The 25,221-nt window shown below is 35.5% G+C and overlaps 1 protein-coding gene across 2 annotated transcripts in view; it reads left to right on the forward strand.

The window, feature by feature from the left end:
- LOC113714498 (phospholipid-transporting ATPase 2) overlaps nt 1-8,629 on the forward strand; it is a 28,290-nt gene extending 19,661 nt beyond the window's left edge. For both annotated transcript variants that reach the window (XM_072068326.1, XM_072068327.1), the window contains 12 exons: nt 332-486; nt 707-787; nt 930-1,050; nt 2,092-2,198; nt 4,218-4,349; nt 5,148-5,301; nt 5,988-6,105; nt 6,211-6,384; nt 6,535-6,586; nt 7,173-7,300; nt 7,581-7,731; nt 8,110-8,629. In XM_072068326.1, the coding sequence (XP_071924427.1) occupies nt 332-486; nt 707-787; nt 930-1,050; nt 2,092-2,198; nt 4,218-4,349; nt 5,148-5,301; nt 5,988-6,105; nt 6,211-6,384; nt 6,535-6,586; nt 7,173-7,300; nt 7,581-7,731; nt 8,110-8,445 (1,709 nt within the window). In that variant the 3' untranslated portion in view covers nt 8,446-8,629. The remainder of the gene's footprint in view (nt 1-331; nt 487-706; nt 788-929; nt 1,051-2,091; nt 2,199-4,217; nt 4,350-5,147; nt 5,302-5,987; nt 6,106-6,210; nt 6,385-6,534; nt 6,587-7,172; nt 7,301-7,580; nt 7,732-8,109) is intronic.
- Nucleotides 8,630-25,221: the final 16,592 nt, after the last annotated feature.

The following is a 25,221-nucleotide window of genomic DNA, read 5'->3' on the forward strand; positions in this document are numbered from 1 at the left end:
TCATTACATTTGTGTTGTTAAACCCAGATCGACTCAGCCTATTTCATGTTATTTTCTGTTCCGGAAATGCTACAGAGGCTGCAGAGTGTGCGCTGGTGTTCATGCACAGTGACTCTTGCACAAGGGATAGTGTTTTGTAGATTATCCTTGGATCCTATATTCTTCTGTTGATGACTTATTAAACATATGTTGGAGTCACTTGACCCTCGTCTTGCAATTTTTTCATGCAACTTTTCTGTGTGCCTTTCGGGTCATATTAACTATATATTCTGCTCATCCGCTGCTCAATTTATTGATATGTCGTTAGCATTTTAAGAGAAATCTTTTTCAGGACAACAAACAAGGACCTTTTCTGAAGCTGTTGAACAATATTCTCAACTTGGTCTGAGGACATTATGCTTAGCATGGCGTGAATTGGAGGAAGATGAATACCAAGAATGGTCTCTGATGTTTAAAGAGGCTAATAGTGCATTGGTCGATAGAGATGTTAGTTGTCCATTTTAACATTATTTTGTTTATTCTTTTATGTTTCTTAAGAAAAAAATACATAGACACAAATGGATACTATGCAAAGAAAAACTAAACCAACAGAAAGAGGAGAGAAAATTAAAAAAAGATTTATATCTGTCAGTATCTTCCTGTTCATATTCTGAAGGAGTTGGTAAAATTGACACCAACCATGTACTTTTTCTCGTTTTGGGTGCAGTGGAGGATTGCTGAGGTCTGTCAAAGATTAGAGCATCACCTTCAGATTCTTGGAGTTGCTGCAATTGAGGACCGTCTTCAGGTATTTACATTTTGGCGGTCTTTCTAATCTTTTAAGCAATAATTTTGGAATTTGTAACTTGCCTTTACTATTATGGTCAGTGTCCTCTGTTTCATTGTGTTAGGGCTTCACTTCTCTATATGTACTTTATCTTATTGTGCAGGATGGTGTTCCAGAAACAATTGAGACACTTAGAAAAGCTGGAATAAACTTCTGGATGCTAACTGGAGACAAGCAAAATACTGCAATACAGATTGCTCTTTCATGCAATTTTGTTTCTCCAGGTAGTTTCTCTGTTTTTTTCATATTTTTCTAAAGTATTGTGATGATTGTACTTGTTAATCATGAACAAGTAGAGAAATGTAATAATGCAGCCAAGTAGGAGTACAAGAAGAAAGTAAAAATAAAGATTTTCAACTTTGTGATGAAGCTCTTATTAGGCACTTTATGGAAAGAAGTATCCTATTTGAGATACTATTTGGAGCCTTTATTTAACTATGCTGCAGAATGAGCTTTATTTGTCTCAAGTCTTTTCTGGTTTTTTAGGGTATTTTGGTGATTTTGCTGTTTTGGAGGAATCTATTTTATTTTGACTATTCGTCGTTTTTGTTGTTTCTTCAAATTTGGAGATGCAAAATTTTACAGGATGCTGAAGTGTACATTTACATGAAAAATATCCTATGTGGTTATCCTTTTCAGGTCATATTGCAAATGGAAACTTTCCTTTATACTCAGATTCATATTTACATGGTAATTGTACTGTGTTGGTGGGATAGGGAAATCTGGTTTAGAAGCACTACTATGACAAAGATTGTTGACGCAAGATCTGAGTCTTCCTCACCAACATTATCTGTGCCTATAGGCTTCCACTTGTTATATCATTCTTTAGTGATATGTTGATATGTTATATCATTCTTTAGTGTCTATAGGCTTCCACTTGTTATAGGCTTCCTCTCAGCTTTACTTTTGTACGGACATGATATGTTGATAAAGACCGGCATCTGTAAGTTGACAGTGTTATCAATTAACAATAGATTCTGTATTAACATATTGTATAGTTGAGGAAGCTGACAGGGCTGTGTTAATAGAAACCTCCGAAATTATGTTTTTCAAGCCTGTCGTAGTTTCTCATTTGTACTCTGAAAGCTAAGAGAAGAAAATGCTGAATCAGGAAACTCCTGAGCATTAACTCTCTCTCTCTCTCTCTCTATATATATATATATGTGTGTGTGTGTGTATGTATATGTATATGTATGTTTGTATATATACACATACTCTTTGAGTATTAATTCCTGTATTTGTTCTTTGATCTTGTTTGTTAATAGAGCCGAAGGGCCAGCTTCTGTTAATTAATGGGAAAACTGGAGATGAAGTACGTCAAAGTCTGGAGAGAGTTCTACTAACAATGAGAATAACAAGTTCGGAACCCAAGGTAAATTCACGCTAGATAATATACATAGTTTTTTAATCCAGCTGGTGTCTTGTGATATGTTTCTGTTGCAGGAGAAGTGCAAGCTTCTATGTTGAATTCATATACAAAGCTTAATTATACTTTGCATCCTGATTACTTCAATTGCTATGCTTTTTATGGGGTTGTCATGGTATAAATGCTGGAATATGTATTAGACGTTTAGCAAGTCTTCAAACATGGTAATGCAAATTGGAATAACGTCTTTCATGCCCTGAATTTCCAAGATTTCAGTTTATAATCTTTCTGATATATCATGTGGATCTTTGTTGATTAAATTTTAATTCATCGCAAAGTATGCATAAAATGTTAATATTTTTGAAGTTTTTTCTTATAAGAGTTTTCAACTTTTCTTTCATATATACCTTATGATCTTAGGTGCCTGATTCTTTAAATTGTAAAATATCTCCGCTATTTCATGCACTAACTCTAAAGTTTGCCATCATTTTTGGGAAATTAAAGAGCAAACTGCACTAACCTATGTCTGAGGTTTATAGTGATTTCAAAGAACTCCCTTGTAGTTTGCAATATTATGTCAAGATCCCCTGTCATACCAGCCATCAACTGGGTTTAGTACACATGCACTTTTACCATTTCGCCCCTGAAATTGCTCTTGTTAGAGCTTTTTTTTTTTTTTTTAAATTACTTCTCTTCATTTTCTGAATAGTTCCATCCTCCACATCTCTCTGCCAGCTATTTTCTGACCTCCTGCAAACATCTATTGCAATTCTATTTACTGCTGCTTTATTATCAGGACTGCATATGAATCTATGAAAAAGCAACAGGACTGAATATGAATCTATGAAAAAGCAACAATAGAAGAGTATGATTACAAGATGTAACTTGTTCCAACTTTCCTTCTGACTTCTCTTCGGTGTACCTCTGAGTGTGGCTAACATAGTTGAATATGGGATGTCCAAATCTGCTTGCGAAAGTCTCCTTATCATTTGAATATTGTGCCTAACTCTGTAGAAATCAATCATTCTTATGATAGACCCTATTGGGAAAACAGTAGAGGAATGAAAGAGCTTCAGTTATAATAGAGAATGGATGGCAGGTGCCATCAGTCATTGGCAGTATATTGGTTCGAAAATATTCTTTTGTTATGCATGATCACAACCCTTCTTTGCTGATAGCATAAAAAGTGTTGTGGCTAGCAGTTTTTTCCAGGTTCTTGTGGTGGTTGGAAAAACAAGTTTTGGCATCTTTTCAGCTTCTCGTGGTTATAAACTTTGGTCGCTTTGACTCGAGAAAAATAGTTTGTTTTGGTTTTCTTCATAGTAACTGGTCTTGGCAGGTTGCCCGTTATATTTGAGGGTAGGGATCCTATTTAAAGAATACATGATCCTGCTATTTGGAAGCTATGCCCATATGAATGACAGGTGTTGTATAGAGAAAGGACAGGGAAATGAAACGATGACAAAAAGGGTCCCACTGGTAGTACCCTAGCATTGATTACTCCTGGTGTTTTTGTCATAATTTCATATCATGTACACTTTCTGACTAATATGCTCATTTAGATAATCCTTCATGCTATTATTCACCCGTAAAGTGATCTCTGCTCAGTGGAAAAAAGATATGATGCTAAAGCAATTCAAACATTGCAATGATGGTTCTGAATCCTAAGATAATCACCTGATGAAGGATTCGCTGGTTAGGTTCACACCAGAATGGCTCTGGGATTTGATTACTCTCATTGAATAGCTAAGAATGCTTTTGTCTTCTCTCAATCAAAAACTTTTAACGTTAAGCTCATGCTGGCACATTGTCTTCTGATGTTAACTCTTAAGTATTCCTATGCGTAAGCATAATTAGAAAAATCTTTGCCAATAATTTGATTCAGTCCTATCCAATCCCTTTCATTTGATGCTAAAATCATTTTTTTTAGCTTAATATTCTTCCTACATGCTTACACTTGATTTGTAATCCCTTCGTTCAAACTTACTGAAGAGTTCACTGACAACTAATATGTCATCATGACAGGATGTCGCTTTTGTCATTGATGGTTGGGCTCTTGAAATTGCTCTGAAGCATCATCATAAAGCATTCATGGAACTGGCTTTGTTGTCCAAGACAGCTATATGCTGTCGTGTCACTCCTTCTCAAAAAGCTCAGGTGTCCGTATTGGTTTCTTAGTTTCATATACTTGTTGAAGATGCAATGTAATATATGACCCATGGATCATATCTAAGGCAATTATTTCATTAGCTGGCAAATTAATGAAATAAGTGAAAAATTCATTATTTAAATTAGTTTGGATTAGATCCTTCTGACATAACTGTTTCATATTCTGTACAAAGAATAGTCAAAGGACTACAATAGTATTCACACATGCAGGACAATTTTTCTATCTAACAACTTGCACAGTTTTCAGTAATTGTTTTGGTTATTTTTGAAAATATTCCCTTTCTGCTATCCAATGTACAGCTCCATTTTGTCAAACATGCTAGACCTTATTAATGATGTTGATTTTACGTGTGATGATGGTACATACTTTATTATGAACAGATGCGTGTGAGGGAAATTGGAAAGGTTTGTAAATGTTTTACAATTTTGTTGCCAAAAAAGAAAAAAGAAAATGGAAGTTCTTAAGATGCTTCTGCTAGAAATAATGTGCTGTACATTTGCAATGACTAGGTAACAGAATTAGTATCTAAAATAAAGAAGATTTAGAAAATTTTCTCAATAATATTTGAAAGTACCAGGAAAAGTCTGTCAGTGTTACTGATAGTTATTGTAGTTTTTGTGCTGTGGGAACTCTGTCTAGGATCTGATAATAGTCTTTTTTCTTTTTCTATTCCATAGGAGATTGGAAAGTCTGAATACTTTCTTTGAATGTTGAGATTTATGTGATTTTGAAATATCAATCTTCTTCTGCAACTCCATCTAAAATGATTTTTATTACCATTTCAGCTTGTAGAACTACTAAAATCATGTGAGTATCGAACATTGGCAATTGGAGATGGTGGAAATGATGTCAGGATGATACAACAAGCTCATATTGGGGTAGGCATAAGTGGCAGAGAAGGATTGCAGGCAGCTAGGGCAGCTGATTATAGTATTGGAAGTAAGAAGTCAACTGTTTATAAGCTTCTTTGGATATTAAGAATAGTTTGATGTCATTCTTTTCTTTTACAATTTTTTTCTTTTCTTTTACAATTTTTTTGATGAATCTTTGAATTGTTAAACCTTTTTTTGGTCTTTGTACCAAAAGGAAATGCCAGAACATGTTGGAATTGCAAAACTAATCGCTACTTGGGGCTAAGACATTCTTGTTCTGCTAGATATTACATGAACTCCTTTAAAAAGTTCTGGTTTTTTTATTCTTTTTAATTTATCTGAGTTGTCATGGAGTTTCTAGTCAAACAAAACTTTCCTCTTGTCCGAGGCCTCCTATGACCAAAAAACAATATTTTACTAGTTGAAACATGATATTTGATCATGTTGCTTGTGAATTTGTAGTTGATAAGAAAATGCTTAGTTAATGAATTTGTTGTGCTCTTAAGAAACATGATAATAAAAATTGAGGATTTGAAAACTTGTAATGCTACTGTGACCTGTAGAAGGAAATCACAACCATGATGATCATTTTTGAATTTAACAAACTTTGTTTTGGTGAGTTTGACTTGCAAATTAGTTTCATAAAGATATTGTGTTATCGGGGATTGTTTGAAATTTGTTTTAGTTGACTGAATGTTAATGACTGACTGTTGATTCAATATGTTAACATCTGCTACTATTCTTGGCTTGCAGAATTTAGGTTTTTGAAAAGGCTTATACTGGTCCATGGGCGCTATTCATATAATCGTACAGCATTTCTTTCTCAGTATTCATTCTATAAATCTCTGCTCATATGTTTCATCCAGATCTTGTAAGTGTCCCCGATTAAACCACCTTAATTTTGTTCTCTCTTTTGGTTGCACTAGCACTGCATCTTTGTAGCTTTACCTATGTACTAATAGCCCAGTATGTCCAGTTTCTCTTTGATTTCAGGTGTCTCCGGAACCAGCCTATTTAATTCTGTTAGCTTAATGGCTTATAATGTTTTCTACACCAGTGTCCCTGTATTAGTTAATGTTCTTGACAAAGATCTTAGTGAGAGAACTGTCATGCAGCATCCTCAGATATTGTTCTACTGCCAAGCAGGAAGGTTTGTACAGAATATCTTGAACTATATTAACTTGACATTGCCCTTGCTCTGTGGACTCTTAAAATTAGTTTTAGAAGACACTGTAGTTTCAAATTTATTTGTATGTTATTGATGCCTTTTTTGAGCTTAATAGATTTCTGTTTGATACAGGCTTCTCAATCCTAGCACATTCGCTGGATGGTTTGGTCGGTCCCTTTTTCATGTTAGTTTTTTCCCTTTGCACTTCCAATGTTTCATTTAGAAAATTTAGTATCCTAGTTTGAATTGTATTAGTCATATTTTTAGATATCTTTTGACTGGTTGAGATTACTTACGTAGATAAATCAATTCTTGGACCCTTGAATTCCTAGATGAGTGAGGTGGTTGGACAACATGGTCAAATCCTTCAATTTGGAAGCAACTTGATTCCAACATGTATATAAAATTTGATGAAAATCATTAAATGATTGGAGTAGCATTTGCAATTTAGCAATCTTTGACTCTTGGTCATTTGTCATTTGCAATTTAGCAATCTTTGACTCTATGGTCATTTGCCATTTAGCAATCTTGGTCATTTGTTATTTTTAGAAAGGCACTTCTCAGAAATGGCTTTTTTTTTTTTTTTATAATTTCATTTGACTTTTCTAGAAATTTGGATCATCTAGGATAAGGGCCTTCTTGTCACTTCAAGAAGGATAACATTTCAGAGCTGCTTTTTCCCCCCTACTGATGCCTTTTGTCTTGACTCCTTCATCACCCGATTCTTTATGCATAAGATGCTAATATTGCAATCTGTTTATTGCTTTCAGGCAATTGTTGTCTTTGTCATCTGCATACATTCGTATGCTTTTGAGAAAAGTGAGATGGAGGAGCTTTCGATGGTTGTTCTATCTGGATGTATTTGGTTGCAAGCGTTTGTTGTTGCACTAGAAACCAAGTTAGTGAGATACTTTTCATTTCTTGATTGGGCTGTTCTTGAACTAAAAATAGTGTTTCTGCAATCAGATTTGCTTTATTCTGATGTTTAGTTATCTTTATCAGTCTATACTGGACACCTAAATCCAAAATATTTTCAATTAAATAGCTTTGAAAGGATACTGTTTTATTTAAAATTTTGTAGCTATTCATGAAGGTTTTCAGGGTTTAGTTTGATACCTTAGGCAAATAGGAACTAGTTGTGCTCGTTTGTTTGCTAAGTTTGTATTTGTTGTCTGCAGTTCCTTCACAATATTGCAACATCTTGCAATTTGGGGAAATTTGGTTGCATTTTATGTGATCAACTGGATCGTCAGTGCTCTGCCATCATCGGGGATGTATACAATAATGTTTCGCCTTTGTAGGCAGCCGTCTTACTGGATTACTATGTTTGTAAGCTCTCATGTCCACTCTGTCTTGATTCATCGTTAATATTAATATTATGGTTGGTTTCTGAATTAGAGTACAGAAACATGTGTCCCTGCACTTTGTATGGTTTCCAGGGACAGATTAGTCTCCCAACTAAAAACCACACAACCAACACCACCCCCCCACCCCCCCCAACCCCCAAAAAAAAAAAAAGGAAGCCCCACCTCCACCCTTCCCTCGCCCCAAAGTCAGATATGGAAGTAGGTATTTCCTGGTAAAGAAATGTCCTTGTCTATTGATTTTCATTTTATTTCTTAAAGATCGTATCAGAAACTTCTTATTGCTCATTTAAAAGTTTCTTATTCAGTATAATTAGTTAATGCAATTTTAATCCTATTGCAGCTAATTGTGGTGGCTGGTATGGGTCCTGTGCTGGCTCTAAAGTACTTTAGATATACATACCGACCTAGTAAAATTAACATACTTCGACAAGCTGAACGATTGGGAGGTCCCATCTTGTCTTTGGGAAACATAGAGCCGCAGTCTAGAGCCTTTGAGAAAGAAGTTTCACCTTTGTCAATCTCCCAACCCAAGAGTCGGAGTCCCGTATATGAACCACTGCTATCAGATTCCCCAAATGCGATAAGGCGGTCTTTTGGACCTGGTGCCCCTTTCGATTTCTTTCAGTCACAATCACGGTTGTCTTCCAGTTATGCAAGAAATTGTAAGGATAACTGATATTCCTAAACAAGAAACAGAAGTAGGTGAATGAGTTGTACAATAGAGACCTTTAGCTGGTATTTGTTTTTGGATTAGCCAGCGGTGTATGTTGTAATCGACCATAGTTATGGTAGCAATTTTGTTTGTTGTAAATTGTAATTGTTGAGAGTTATCACAGTTAGTAGGTTCGATGGTTCGCTTTTTTTGGAGCCTGAAAATGGCTATCACCTCCAAGAATGAAGGAGGGATATGCATATCACTGGCGAGTCATGTACTCATGTTGATTCTAAAAAAGGAGCAAGTCTAGAAATGATGAATGGATGCTCTCTGGAGCAGTCAATGCATGATAGCTAAAGTCCTTGGATCACAGACTAGACAATTGTCTGTACTGACTGCATCAAAATCTTCATATCTATATATAAAATTGTAGTTTTCGCCTCCATACTAATGAAATTGTGCCCACCACCCTTCAACAAAATTTAAGGATTAGAGAATTGTTCCCACCAAAATCTCCATATATGTATATAAAATTGTAGTTTTGTCTCCAAACTTGAATGAAATTATCTTCACTACCTTTAACAAAATTTAAAGTAGTGGTGGACAAATTTTTTTTTTTTTAAGTGTAGATGGGAGGTCTCAAATTCCATCCCTCTCCCTAGTAGTGTACAATTTGTTTATAGGTCTATATCCAAATAATTTAACATTTAAAATAAATGACACCACCTTGTTTAAGTAAAGAAAGGGACTCAATTTGCATTTATTTTTTATCTATTCTAATGTGCTCCCAGCATGCAAACCCATTTGAAAAGTTTTTTTAAACCTTTTTCACTACACATCAAACTCATAGATATTGCTCATTTTTTATTTCATTTTAATAAAAATCTAGAGAAAATTATTAGAGTTGTAAGATGAGAAGTGGAAGAATCCTTTATTAAAATTTGAGATTTGAGAGATATTTGTTTTGTTGCTAAATTGTAGATTAATTATACACATAATTGTTACATATATATCGTTAGTTAAACATATTTTTTTCATGTTATAATTAGAAAATTTTCATATATTAACTTTGCCCCCATTGAATTTCCTTTCTAGGTTCGTCCCTGATGGGAGCAGTAATATTCTACTGCTTTGAAGATGTACTAATATAAGTGTATTCTCCTTATAGTAGATGTCCAAATACATAGCACAAATCGAAATACACAATGGGACCTTTATCCAAAGAAGGAGCTTCCGATGCTTAAATCGGTACCTAGACTTAGAAAGAATAATTTAAATATAAAAGCAATGAGTTATATTTGGAGAGTTTAGAACAGAATAATTTACCTCTTATTTTATCAATTTATACTAGAATGCTGACGTGTTTTTTACCAAATGGATCATAATAACCTTTGTGGACCTGAATCTAAGAATCATTGATTTTATCCAATAAAGATAGTACTTGTATCCTTCAATTGCCATTGGCACATGGCATTGTATAATTGGTCATATCTTTTGCATCAGCATTTGCCCTTCACTCTCAGTGGTTACTCGTACTGTTGAGATTAGTAGAGTGCTCACGGTAGATTCTAGCTCAAAATGAAAATTGACTTGCTCCCACTCATAGCTGCAACCTTTGTTTACAAGTAAATTTTCACCTGTAACGTGCTACCCTACTACAACGCAGCATAAAGTAGTGCTTCGGAACCTCGTCTAGTCTATTATAACTACTGTATACTTGAGTTTATTATATCGCAGCATAAAATCTATTATAAACTACTGTATACTTGAGTTTATTATAACGAGCATAAAGTCTATTATAAACTACTGTATACTTGAGCACAAAGTCTATTATAACTACTGTACACTTGAGTTTATATTCTTCTTGCAAGTTGAAGCATAGTATATTATATATGAGTAAATTTTCACCTGTATGTGCTGCCCTATTGCGATGCAACATAAAGTTGTACTTAGGAACCTCATCTAGTTTGGTTTTGAAAAAAAAAAACTATTATAACTGCTATACACTTGAGCTTATATTTTTCTTGCAGGTTGAAGCATAGTTAAGCATGAAGTACTATTGTACAATTAAGCGTGAACTAATTCAGTTCACAGGATAAGAATTGGAAGCTGCAACATATTATTCAATTGCATTTCTAATGCAAATTTAGTTGCCACTAAGGTTTTGTGTGTTAGTTATTTTCACATTCTCAAATGTCCCAAGTCAAAAATTCAAACGAATCATTCAAGAGGACCTTTAAATGCATGTAATGCATCAATTCACGTTAATGGAGAGTTCAGTGGAGCATTGCAACATCACTTGATTCACCTACAACCATTGAAGGAGTTAGTCCGAGGAAAACTATAGTTTATATACTTGTTCACGTGGCAAAAGACATTGGTGCTGTAGGATCCGAGCACATCCTATAATGCATTTCTTGTGACTTAATGCAAGATGTTGGGCAAAAGACTTTACCCATGTTAGGCGAATTCTAGATCCTTGGACTTATCCTGCATGGGTTACATCACAGGTTGGGTATAGTTCGTATCAGCTAGCATCAAAGATGATTGATTGTATCAGGTTATATCCCTTTTTATTTTTATTGTGTTAGTCTATTTTCTTGTCTTTTAATTGAGTCATTCTTATTTCATGTTGAATATCTTGATTTGTGTCTTCGCTTCGATCTTGAATTTTGCTTCCGTAGTTTTTGTCGTGTCTTGTTTCCTATTTTTCTTTGTTGAGTCATCTTTGAGTTCTTGTTGAATCTTTTGTTTTGTGCCCTAGTTGAGTAAAAAAAAAAAGTTATTGTTCATCATACTATTGATTGTTATTGTTCACCATTACTGTTCAATTTACTATTCATCCGTAAAAAACCAAAAAAAAAAAAAAATCAGTCTGTTAGGGTGATGTTACTTCACTACAAATTTTAAAACTTTATTACTCTATTTCTGCAAGTGCAAGTTTTGTTTATTAAGTAAAAGGATAATAGGTGTCGATCCTACATGGAATTAGGATGTGGCAATTCATTTGAGTTTAATCACTTGCTCTATTATCTAGATAATAAAAGTTTAACAAAGTAAAAGCAAAGAAAGTTGGATAGGCAGTACAACCATCCATATAAGTTAGAAGTTAGTTAGGTAGTAAAACAGGTCATAGAAGAAGTTACTTTAGACGATACAATCGGTCATATAACATAAGTAATAAATGTAAAAACAGCCGTTAGGTGGTAAAACCAACCATGTAGGCGGTAGGTTGCAAGCAAAAAAAAAAAAAGAAAAGAACAAGTTGGATTAGGATTGCTTTAAGATTAAGTGAGAGGGTCCTAAGGATTAGATCCCATATTGTGCCAAGATTAGAAGTTAGTTAAGGTGATTATACTTATGTTTCCATAGTTTGTCAAGGAATAATTTCCAAATGTATGTCATCGCTTTCGCCAATAAAGATTTTTAAGAGAAACCGCCTTAGCCCATTCCTCTAAAAATTACTTTCATCAATTTTTTTAACTCCTTGAATCATCTTTCACCTATTTTCATAGAGAAAAGGCAAGAAACAAGTTAAATAAACTCAATGAAGTTATCGCATGAATCCAACCAACCATTATTCACTATTTTTGTTAGAATAATGCTAGTGTTTAAGAATTTAGATTTATTTGAAGGCAACTTTCATTACTCAACAATTATCAAATCATTCATAGTTGATAGCCAAACAACTATAAAGTATAAGCACAAGTTCTCAAACTAACAAATCATGAAAAAACATAATGAAAAAACTCATATGGAATATACGGGGAGTGGCTGGCCGCGCAACGGTCAGGCGTCTGAAAAAACAATTGCGTATGCATTCAATCTCTTTCCTAGTGATTTTAGAGCCAATGGTCGACGTTTCTCAGCTCAATGCACTAAAGTTTGGTTTCATCCTGCAGTAAGTAATATAACCAACAAAATCTGGGTGTTATGGCAGTCGGAATTTGCAGTTAATGTATTAATTAATTCAGAGCAATTCATTCATGTAATTGTCACACATGTGCCTTGGAGGAGTGAGGTTTGTTGTTCTTTCGTTTACGCTAAGTGTTCTCCAGTTGAAAGGCGCAGTCTTTGGGCTGATTTAATGTCAATCTTGGGGAACCTGGTGTCTAAGCCGTGGATTGTGGGAGGAGATTTTAATGTGATAGCAATTGAAGACGAATATTTGGTGCGAGCTTCACAAGATTTAGCAGCAATGTGATTTCGCTGAATGCATCTCCAACTGTGGAGTGAAAACTATGACAGCTAGCTGGAGTCAGTTCACTTGGACTGGTGTTCGCCAAGGATGATGCGTATGGAAGCGTTTAGATAGAGTCTTGACGAATGTAGCGTGGTAGCTGCAATTTCCAGCTTCAGGAGTTCAACACTTGAACAGAACTACCTCAGATCATAGTCTGTTGCTACTGCAGATTGAAGCTGAAAGGCGAGTAGGACTAGCGCCTTCAAGTTCCAACATATGTGGATTAAACATTTAGAATTTTTGGGAGTGGTGGAGCAAAGCTGGAAACAGCCACTAGAAGGCTACTGAATGTTTCTTTTTGCGCAAAAACTGAAATGGTTGAAGAGAGCTCTAAGTGAGTGGAATAGGAACGTGTTTGGAAATATATTTGAGAACATAGCAAGGACTAAAGAGGAAGTTCGACAAAAAGAGCTACGACTGGAAGAGGAGGACAACGAGGAAATGAGGATGCAATTGAGTGATGCTAAAGCCAATCTACTTAAGTGTCTCTCAAACAAGGAGATCTATTGGAAGCAAAAGGATAGGGGTAAATGGCTGAAAGAGGGTGACTCGAACACAAGATTTTTTCACTCTAAGCTACTGGACAAGCGAGCGAAACTCTCTATCCACCGGATAAAAAACTCACAAGGCAGCTACATAGAGAATGACCAGGGCATTGGTGCAGAGGCTGTGAGGACCTGAAATTTCCTTTAGCATTTCCTCCCATTTTTGAAAAATTAATTTATATTTCTTTACTTGACTATTTAACTATTTACGAGCCCTAAATTTCATGGTGATTTCATTAGTTGAGTCAAGAGTTTCACTTTTACTTTTAAAGTTAGAGTAAGTTAGGGTTTGGTGCATTTTGGTAGTGTGATCGATTGGTGAGGTGTGTGCACTAAATTTTGTGGATAAGAGTGAGTATTAGGTAAGAGGAATTGTGTGATTAGAAGTGCTAATAATAAGTTAATGAATCATAAGTTAAAACAAAAGTACAAGGGAGTTAAGGGAAATAGGCTTGAACCTATGTGCGCCGTTTGTTATCGGATGAGTACACTGTTTGACCAATACTTTCTTACCCTAATCTCCTTGTTTTTATTTCATTTAATTCCCTTAAAGTAACCCTTAAGTCAGCCACCATTATTGACTAAGGAAAAGGAAAAGAGAGAAGAAATAGTTGGGTGACAGTTGTCAACCATTAAACCAAATGTTTGACCAAGACCATTTCCTTTCTTCTTATCTTTCTTTTGGACCAAAATTCCTTCATTTTTCTTCATGGTGGACGAAATTGAGAGAGAAAAGAAGAGAGAAAGACTTTCAAATTCCATCTTGATTTCCTTGCTTGATTTGTGAAAAATCCAAACACCAACCCAAATCTACACCGATTAATCTTAAGTTATGCTTGAAGGGCAGCTTTTGGTTGAGTTACTTGGGGAAGAAAGTTCTTGAGTTGCTTGTTATCTTGGAGTTTTGAGGTAAGATTTCTAGAAAACATCTCTTTTTACTTGTTTCTTGAGATTTATGCAAGATATGTTATGATTGAAGTTGAAAGAAGCATGTTTATGGTAATTTCATGGTTTTGCTAGAGTTTGGTGAAGTTGTTGCTAGGGTTTGGTTAATTTTCAGCTTAGGTATATGTTTGTTATAGCTAGTTTTGTGACTAAAATAAGTACTCTATGTATCCTATATCTTGTGAACTTGATTGGGGCTGTCTTGTGGTGAAAGTGTAGCCTTGAAATGGCTGGAAAAATTGGTAAACAGAAAGGAAGTGCTGCTCAAATTTTTCCCGCAGGAGATTCTAAGCAGTCTTGGGAAATCTGTCATATCTTGGTGTAGAAAAATCCAAATTTGAGTTCTGCTTGTTGCATTGGAAACTAGATTCAAAGTACCTTCTACTGTGAAAATTTCAGAATTTTCTTCAATTCCTATGAATATCTGTGATTTTCCAAATTTGGTTGAATTTCAATTCCTGTTCTGTCTTTCGACTGGATAAAGCAGTCACTTGAGATTGGATTTTGACTGACTTGTGGATAGAATCTTATAAAGATATCTTCTGAGAAATTGTAACTCTTTGAATCTATTTTCCGACAGTATAAAGTTTATGAATTTTGGACTTAAGAACCTTGAGATATGATTTTTCAAGTAGCATCACTCAAAACTGGAAAAATTCTGTTTTCCTAAATTGTCCTTACTTTCATTTCCAATTTTAAGTTAGAGTTGTTAAACCATTTTGAGCATGGTTTATGATTGGAATGAGGAAATTCTTGGTTACTCATGTCCCTTAAGTCTAAATGTTTCTCTTTTCACTCCAAAATCATGTTTGCACCTTTGTACTAGTAGTTACTCGGATTTTCTTTGGTTCACCGAAACTTTGGATGGTTGAACCATAATATTTTCTCTTGGTTATTCTTAGAGTTTGTCGGTGATCAAGGGCATAATCCGGAAGGAAATTTTTGACATTATTTTACTTAAACTGGTGAGTGTTCTTTGCATGTTGTGCTTCCAATGACTATGTGGATTGTTGTGAATGTTTGCTTAAATGTTAAATGTTTTTCAATGATTGTTAAATGAATTTTCGATAGGCGAGTGTGCACTTTATCGCACTCGACCTAAGTGAACGTGAAATGTTCAATGATTAAATGATTGAATGTTACTTGTGCATGAATGTAAGCCTTTTGGCTGAACTGGGCGCTTGCCCTTCGTTGCCAGTCGACTCGAGCCAGAAACGGACTCGGTCGGGCGGCTGGTGACCCTAGGACAATGTTTGGAATGCTTGAGTATTACCACGAAGTCTAGTGGAGAACTGGCCAGTGAATTCAATGCAATGATATCAATGAATGAATGACAAGATCACTGACGGAGTTTTCACTTGCAAACGTTTTCTAATGTCGAAGGGATAAGAAAAATGGTTGGCGAATGAATGAATGAATGACTTGAATGAATGGCTCTAAGTGAGCAGTATCTTTCCAATGATTGAGTGTTTATTTTTTTGAATGACTGGATATTACTGTGCAAAGTATACAAATTGTTAAATGATTGGATATTTAGGAACCTCACTGGCATTTTAGCTCATTCCTTTAGTTTTGTTTTTCTTACAAGAATGGAGGTCTGAAGCAACTAAGTGTGAACTAGAGTGTATAACTCTTGTATTATTACTTTTGGTTGATAGGAGCTATTTTAACATTTGATGTTGTATCATACATTTGGCTTTTGGATTGTAAATAAGTTTACATTTTGGTTGAATTGTATAACTTATATGTTATTATGGAGGCTTGAATGATTAATCTTGAGAGTTGATTGAATGAGTGAGTGAGTCCTGGCGAGAATTGGGTAGGCAGTCCGCCAAACCCTTGGGTACGTCCTAGGGGGAAGGTGGGGTCGTCACAGAGGCAGTGCATTTTTTCAACCACCTAATGTCCACTACACCAACCATGAATCAGTAGGCCATTGCAAGCTTGTTACAAAACGTCCCAGCCCTAGTGTCCCAATAGCAAAACGGCCAGCACTTACAGGAACTCACCCCAAAAGAAGTTAAAAATACAGTGTTTAAGCTTGATGAGCAAAGTGCAGCAGGGATGGATGGTTTTACCGGGGTCTTCTTCACACATTGTTGGGATATTATTGGAGAAGATGTTTACCAGGGGACTCGAGAGTTTATGTGTAGTGTGCCAATTCCTAAGAGTATTGCAAGCACACTAATTGTCTTAATCCCAAAGAGAGAGTCGCCACAGACCTTTTCAGAATTTCGGCCAATAAGTTTATGCACTTTTATCAACAAGGTTTTCACCAAGATTCTTTGCAATAGATTAAAAGTAGTTCTACCTTCTATTATTTCCCTTGAGCAGTCAACTTTCGTCCAAGGCCGAGAGATGTCAGATAATATTTTGTTGGCTCAGGAATTGGTGGTCGCAATTGACAAGCGTGTGCGAGGCCACAATGTCATTCTCAAGCTTGACATGATGAAAGCTTTTGACCGTGTATCATGGGGCTTCTTGTCTAGGTTGCTCCTCAAATTCAGTTTTCATCCTCAATTCGTGGACGTGTTGATGAATAATTTGACCTCGTCTTGGTTCTCTATTCTAGTAAATGGGAAACCGCAAGGGCTCTTCCAGCCTACCAGAGGTCTAAAGCAAAGTGATCCCCTTGTAGACACCAAAATTTCATTTATGTTATTTAATTTTAGCTTTATTCTTGTTTTATTTTTTATTTTAATTGATTAAATGATAGTTAATGTTCATTTTGTTTATTTTTATAAATCAGGTTCATTATTTTAAGGTATTTTTGCATTAAAAGGGAAAATTTTCACAAAAGTTCAAAATTTGTCTTTAATCTTTTTAGATTCAATTTCTTTTTTAAGATAAATGAAAATTGTGCAAGAAGAATTAACATTTTTATTTATTTATTTTGTTTACCTAAATTATTTTTGGAAAATATAAAATAAATAAATGAAAAAAGAAGACAAGTGTACCAGGGGGATAGTAGCCAAGTGGAGCACATGCAATAGGGACAAGTGTCCCTTTATTTCTTTGACAACACAATACCTAGAAGGTGAGGTGTTAAGACACTTGGAGGCCTAGGATAATTTGGAAGAAAAAAGGAGCAAAAAGAAAAAACTAGAAGGGTAAGAGGCGGCTAAGGCTGAAAGGGGAAGCTACGGGGAAACTAAGAAAAAAAGCAAGAAAAAGGAAACGGAGAGGAGAAAGGGAAGGGGGCAAGAGGAAAGAAGAGAGAGCTGGGAGTGACGGCTGATGAACAAGAAAAAGTGAGGAACAAGAAAAAGGAAAAACAAGAAAAACAAGCAAGAGGGTTTACGGACTGAACAAAAGGAAAAATCTGGAACATTGGAGAGGGAAAGCTTCGGGGGAGTTAAACGAGGGAAAGAGGTAGAGAGGACAGGAGGAAGAAACAAGGGTTTTGGGGGGAGGAAAAAAAAAGAAAAAACAGAAGGGAACGGGAAGAGGAGCGACGGAAGGAAAAGAAAAGAAAACGAAGCAAAGGGAAGAAGCAAGAAACACGAAGGGAAAAACAAAAAAGGAACCGAGAGGATCTGGGAAAGTTGGAGGGTAGAGAAGGGGTGGCGGCTAGAAACAACAGGGAGAAGAAAAGGGTTCGGGCAGAGGTTTTCGAGAGAAAGAAAGCAAAGAATCGAGAGGAAACAAAAAGCTCAGAAAATTCCAGACTTGGCGTTTTCTTCTTCTGCAGCGAGTCTCTTTTGATTTCTGTGGAGTACGATCATCTTCCAAGCTCACGATATCTGGTGTTAAGATGTTCAAGGTAACACTTTCTTTCCATTTTCCTCTACCTACACATGTTAGGGTGGTTGTCTAAATTAACCTTTGGTGAAAGCCATCACCTATTAAACCCAAAATCTATATGACGATTATTAAGAAATAAATTAACAAGAAAAATTGCGGAAGCGTACCTTGATTCATGTTGACAAACTGATACTTGAATCCCTAGAGATTTTGAGGTGGCCTTCCAGGTCAACACGTATTTGCCAAATCTAGAGAGAGCCCTTTAGTATCTCTTTGGTATCTTTCCTGACGATGGGATATCAAGAAAGAGATATATTTGTGGTACTAGGGAATACGACAAAATAAGAATACGTGTGACCTAGGGACCATAACCCTATTTATAGGTAACATTCCTGTTATCCTTTAAAACCCTATTTCAGCCCATCATAGAGATAGGAGTCCTTAAGTCCCTACACATTAAAGGGCCACACCTTATTAGATACATTAATTTCAAACTATATTTGATCACTTTAATTGGGTTTAACCTTAATTGACAGTTTGCAACAGATAATTATTCACATATAAGTCCAGTATTGGATTAAGGATCCAACAATCTCCCACTTGGACTATATGTGTAACCTTATAATTATATTTCGCAATTAACTATATGAGTTCAACTTTACTGTCATTATCACAATGTATCTGTAACCAATTCGGTCCATCAATCATACCAACATAGGATCAAAGCGGCCTTTGTTACAATTTCGTAACTCGACCCATCAATGGTCACATACATTGATATAATTGAATGACATGAATCATGATGTGGATGTGTAGCATGAAAATTTCATGTAATGTGATCAAAACATACTTATTTTCAACTAGTCCACTTTAATTTTCATGAGATCAAACCATACCAAAATCAGAGTGTAAATAAATCCAAACTTTATTTTTGCATAAATATCCTTAATAATCAAAAGGTGTCATAAGAGCATTTAAACTAATAAATTCCCACTAAAACTGTACATAATTTAATATGACACCCATATGAGCAGTATGCTCATGAAACATTTTGAGTGGCAATCTCTTATGAAGTGGATCCGCAACCATGGAGTTTGTCCCGATATGCTCTATTGATAACTGTCCACTCTGTACTCTTTCTTTAACAACCAGGAACCTGATATCTATATGTTTAGATTTCGTCGAACTCCTGTTATTGTTGGAATATAGGACTGCTGACTTATTATCACAAAATAATTTGAGTGGTCTTTCAATATTATCCACCACACGTAATCCTGTGACGAAATTTCGCAGCCAAATTCCATGATTGAATGCTTCATAACAAGTTATAAACTTTGCAGCCATAGTGGAAGATACTATGAGGGACTGTTTAGCAGTCTTCCAGGATATGGTACATCCAACCAACAAGTACACATAGCCTGACGTTGACTTCATGGTATCTTGGCATCCAGCATAATCGGAATCAGTATACCCAATGATCTCTAACTCATCTGACTTCCGATACGTGAGCATGTAGTCTTTTTTTTTTCTGTAGATACCGTAAGACCCGTTTGGTTGCTTTCTAATGATCTAATCCAGGATTACTCAGATACCTACCCAACATTCCAGTAATGTACGCAATATCCGGATGCGTGCATATTTGAGCATACATTAGACTCCCTACTGCTGAGGCATAAGGAATCTTTTGCATCTCTCTTTCCTCAAAAGCATTTTTAGGATACTGCTCAAGACTAAATTTGTCTCCTTTAACTACAGGAGTGTCATCTGGTTTACAATTTTGCATGCCATACCTTTTAAAAACCTTTTTCATATAGCCCTTTTGTGATAGTTCTAAAATACCCCAAGAGCGATCACGGTGTATTTGTATGCCTAACACGAAAGATGCATCACCAAAATCTTTTATTTCAAAATTTTTAATTAGAAATTTCTTGGTTTCATGCAATAGACCAATATCGTTGCTAGCAAGCAAAATATCATCAACGTACAATACCAGAAAAATATATTTGCTCCCACAGAACTTATGGTATATACAATCATCCACTAAATTCATCTCAAAACTAAATGAGATGAACACTTGATGAAATTTGAAAATCATTGTCGAAACGCTTGTTTGAGCCCGTAGATAGATTTTTTAAGTTTGCAAACCATATTCTTTGGATCTCCTGATACAAAGTTTTCTGGTTGTATCATATAAACTGTCTCATCAATGTTACCATTGAGAAATGCTGTCTTTACATCCATCTAATGTAACTCAAAATTGAAATATGCCACTAATGCCATGATAATTCTAAAAGAGTCATTTGAAGAGACTAGTGAGAAGGTTTCTTTATAGTCGATACCTTCTTTTTGTATAAATCCCTTAGCGACAAGACGAGTTTTGTATCTTTCCACATTACCTTTCGAATTCCTTTTGATTTTAAATATCCATTTACAACCAATGGGTTTCGAACCTTCTGGCAATAGGACAAGATCCCAGACATCATTGTCCTTCATGGATTTAATGTTCTCATTCATGGCATCGATCCACTTTTGAGAATTTGAACTTTCCATGGCTTGACGGAAGTTGATTGGATCATCTTCCATCAATTCAGAATCATTCTCATGTTCTTGGAGAAAAACAATGTAATCATCTGACACTGCACTTCTCCTTTCTCTAGTGGATCTTCTTAATGGCACTGGTTCTTGAAGAGGAAGAGTTTGTTCTTCTATAACAGTTTGCTCTTCGACATTGTCTTGATTTGTCATGTCATGATCAAGTTCAGAAATAGGGTCCTGAGCAAGAGCAATGACACCTGTGGGAATATAAATATATTTCTCTTTAAAGACAATGTCCATTACTGTATTTTCTCTCCCAAACTCGACATCCTCAAAGAACCGGGCATTTTCTGTTTCAAAAATTGATTTAGTTGTGGGATCATAAATCTTGTAACCTCTGAATCTTTCAGAGTATCTAATAAAATAACAACTAATTATTTTTGAGTCCAGTTTCTTTTCATTTGGTCTGTAAGGCCTTGCCTCAACTGGACACCCCCAAACATGCAGATGCTTTAAACTGAGCTTTTTTCCTATCCAAAACTCATAAGGGGTTTTGATAGTTGCTTTAGTTGAAACTCTATTAAGAATATATGCTGCAGTCTTAAGTGCTTCTTCTCAGAGTGACTCTGGTAAGGTAGAATGACATATCATACTCCTTACCATGTCTTTGAGCGTTCTATTTCGTCTTTCAACTACGCCATTCATAGTGGATAAACCCGGCATAGTGTACTGTGGGACATGTCACGCCTCGAGCTCGCACGTGCCCGTCACATGACATCCACCGTACTCCCAAGTCCCACTCAAGAATACAAAGCTACATTAACTAATTTAACTTTGATAGTACTAAATAATTTAACTAAATAAAGTGCCGTACGAATTACATATACGGGAAAGTTTACGAATATTCAAGACGTTCGTACATTTATTCTCCAATTGAAACAGCGGAAACAAAAGTAAAATAAGACTAATAACTAGAAGAAGCTAACCTGTCAACTTCTATTCATCTAAACTAATAAAAGTCATCCTCAAGGTCTTCTATGTAAACCAATTCATACTCTTCAGAATCTGTAAAAATGGTAAGAAGTGGGTTGAGCGACACATCGCTCAGTAGGTAATATTTACCCCTCTGCTGGACCATGTACTCGTAACTTTATAGATACATATCACATCCTTTGCACATAAATCATCTCTATAATTTTGAAAGTAACGACATTTATAAAACAATCAGTAGTAAAGAATGACAAGGAATTTAAAAGCACTTTATTGATAACCATACATGAGAAATCGCAATGTCATAAATCACTTTGCAACAATTCATAAGTCTCTTCATATCCATTCATGAATCATCCCATAAAACATCGCATAACCATTCATAGATCATTCCAAAACAGTTCATAAATCATTTTATACCATTCATAAACTGTGACGTCCCTACTTCTCTCAAGTGCGAACCCAAGGATATCCGCGGGACGCCTGCCAACTCTCGCCAAGACTCAAGATAATTCAAATCGAATTTAACGATACATACCAAATACTACAAGCCAAAATAAAGAAAAGTCGCTTCCTTAACAAAATATTCAAATCTTACATCATCTTCACAAAAGATACATCAAGTCCCAAAATACAACCATTAAGAGTCGACTAAACATTTACAACCCAGATTCCAATCAAGAGTATAATCTAGTCGGCTTTTCCAAAATCTTCCAATCCAACCTGTTAAGGAAAACAAACTAATAGGATGAGGTAATACTCAGTGAGGCCAAGAAACACACATGCAAACACATAATCCAAGTAGTCACAAATTACATAGTAAGTAAAGCTATAAAGTTTGAATAATTCACATTTCGAATAGGAAAAATAAACAGAAACAATTCAAGAATACTGTAACTTTCAGAAGCTAAATTCCACGTAGTCGAGTTGAAATCTTGATCACATCTCACGTGGACACTCTGTCAACCACATTAGAATCAAATCCGTAGATACACCACTTTTCTTCGAATCCCGTCACCATTACACCTCCTTACCGGGCCCGCTCATCAAATTTTTTGATAATATTCGAATATATCATGGCAATACTGCACGAGTAATGCCGAGCAAGATCTCTCCAATAGATCATGCTCTACGAATATCTCATGGTTTGCTAAACTTATCGATCAAGCCCATGCTGGCTCGATTCGAAAAGTTAGCCAACGAGTTTGGGCGTCCCCCGAATACGAATACGAATATAAGTCGATGAGCAATGGTCAAATCGACGATTCCAAATAGGAATCACAAATAAGAATCACATATACGAATCACAAATACGAATCACATCCACATTATCATGTACAAGTCGGATATGAATTCACATAGCAAAACTCGAATATAATTTCATTTGAAAGAGAACGAGTGCGATAAAGTACACCCTCGTCTCAAAATTTCGAATTTACTTAACGGATAAGAAACAGATAACCACTTAACAACAAGTTCATGCACTTGACACTCACCAATCGAAACAAGGGAGTAAGTGCGTAAACGAGCCTTTAGGTGTTCCCCTCGAGATCCTCTTGAAGGTCTCCTTGAGCACCTGAGCGAATAGTAATTGTCTATTACACACTATCGCTTAAAACCCCTAATTATCGAGAAAGATTGCACACTTGCACAATCTAAAAAAATTTCACGAAAATAAGCCTTAATTACTCGTAAATTGAGTCTCAAAAATGGAGTTTTAAAACACAAGCAAAATCTGATTTTCATCTTTAAAATCAAGTGTAAAATGGTTTAGCAATATCGAGGGAAAATAGAGAGTTCACAATCCTCAATTTCCTTTAAGTTCGGAAATTTCAGATTTGTCACCCATATTTTGAAAAATCGTATCTCATTCTCTACAAGTCCAAAATTAGAAAACTTAGTGCCGTTGGAAACTACTTCCAAAGTGATAAAAGTTCCTAGAATACACTTTTCCATAATTCCAAATAGAAGATTTTCAAAATTTGGCTCAAAGTTTCTGTTCTAGACTATCGAGGCAGTTTCGGGGTTGGTTTTTTCGCCAACTTTGAAAATTCGGCAAAATTCACAGAATTGAAACTAGCCTCTCAAATTTGAAACCCAACTAGAGTTGCAATAAAATTTAAAATGGAACAAGTGAAACAAGAATTGAAGTTTTGAGCACCAAAATATGGTAGCTCAAAGTTACCCAAGTTTCCTTGTTAAACAAGGGTTTTCCGAAATCAAGTTATGAATTTTGAAATTTAGTTGAGTAATGAAACGGCCTCGGAATAACACCAAAATTAGCAGTATAATACTACCATATAAGAGTTGTTCCTCTACCAAATTTCATGGAGAAATAAGCACAGAAAGTGGGTTAACAAAACCGTTGAAATCACAAGAAATTCTAAGGCTAAACTGCCTTTGAACTTCCGTTTGGCCGTTTCCAAACATTTGGTCAAGGAACATCTCCAACATGATTCATTCCAGTAGAAAATGTCCAAAATATGTTCAAGGTACATTCTATAGATGATTTACAATAAGAAGCTTTGGATAACAAGTCCCAAACCGAGTTAGTTTCAAATCTGTCCAAAACACTGTTTTTGTTCACAAAGTCAGTTTTAAATTTCAATCATAAATCACTCAATTCAACTCGGAATTGAGTGTGCTTGGTGGCGTTAGAAAATAGACTCATAGGGCTATATTTTCTCAAAAAAAATCATTTTCAAAATCTATCCATAAATAGCTCATTCATGAGCATGAATTTGCAACTCGTGTGCTACCTTCCAGGAAGCAATAAAACAGGATAGTGGATTTCAAACGAATGGTTTGGCTCACTCAAATGGAACCAGAATGTACATTTTATACTGTTAGAAAGCTAGGAATGTCTAGTTTCCAGTGCTGGAAATGGTACTCGATTCCGACATCGAAGTAAAAAGATATAGCCGAAACTAATACACTGCCTGGGTGAATACGGGATAAATTTCCAGATTGCTAAGCTTTCGTAAATCTAACATTTGGGTGATCAAATCAAGTTATTTTTCAATGAAACTTTTTACACAACTAATATAACATGTAAACAACATAATCAAGCCATTAGAACCTCAAAATCTTGCACAAAAGTGGTCGGACAAGGCAGGGGTAAAATGGCCACTTTTGCTCCAAGCACCTCCTTTGATTTTCTACCAACAATACAACATTAATCCACTAATATACGCACTAAACCACCATTAATTTCATCATCAATCATCAAATCAGCCTTTCCATCAAAAGTGGGAGTTCATAGAGCCCACACAACAAGAATCCACCATAAACAATGTGAGGACCCGTAAATTTCCCTTATTTTTATATTATTTTATTTTATTTTCTCGTATGCATTTTCTTCATTATACCTTATTATATTGATTTTTCCAGACATTTTATAAGTGAATAGAGTTTTGAAAATATTTTTCTGATATAAGTTAGTTCATATTAAGTTTGGAGTGTATAGTGGACCTGGGACCCGCTAGTGCATTAAGTGAGAGAAATTCGGCCAATTAGGTTAAATTTTGTATACAGGGATTAATTTACTAGGTGTTAAGAGATAGTTAGAGGTTACTTAGTTGGATTAATCTTGGAGAGACAAAAGGATATGTTTTAACTCAAAAGGTGCTAGGTGTCGTGACATGGTTGGTTCTTGGATTTTGACCACTATTCATTAACTTTACTAGAACCCAAAATTGGCCAACAATCATCTTCATTCTTTGAGCATCTTGGCCGAGCTTCACAAGAAAAAAAAAAAAGAAAGAAAGCCTTCACTTATTCCTTCCATTCCTTGCT

The sequence above is a fragment of the Coffea arabica genome, chromosome 10c, assembly GCF_036785885.1.
Source record: "Coffea arabica cultivar ET-39 chromosome 10c, Coffea Arabica ET-39 HiFi, whole genome shotgun sequence".
In the NCBI taxonomy this organism is placed as follows: Eukaryota; Viridiplantae; Streptophyta; class Magnoliopsida; order Gentianales; family Rubiaceae; genus Coffea; species Coffea arabica.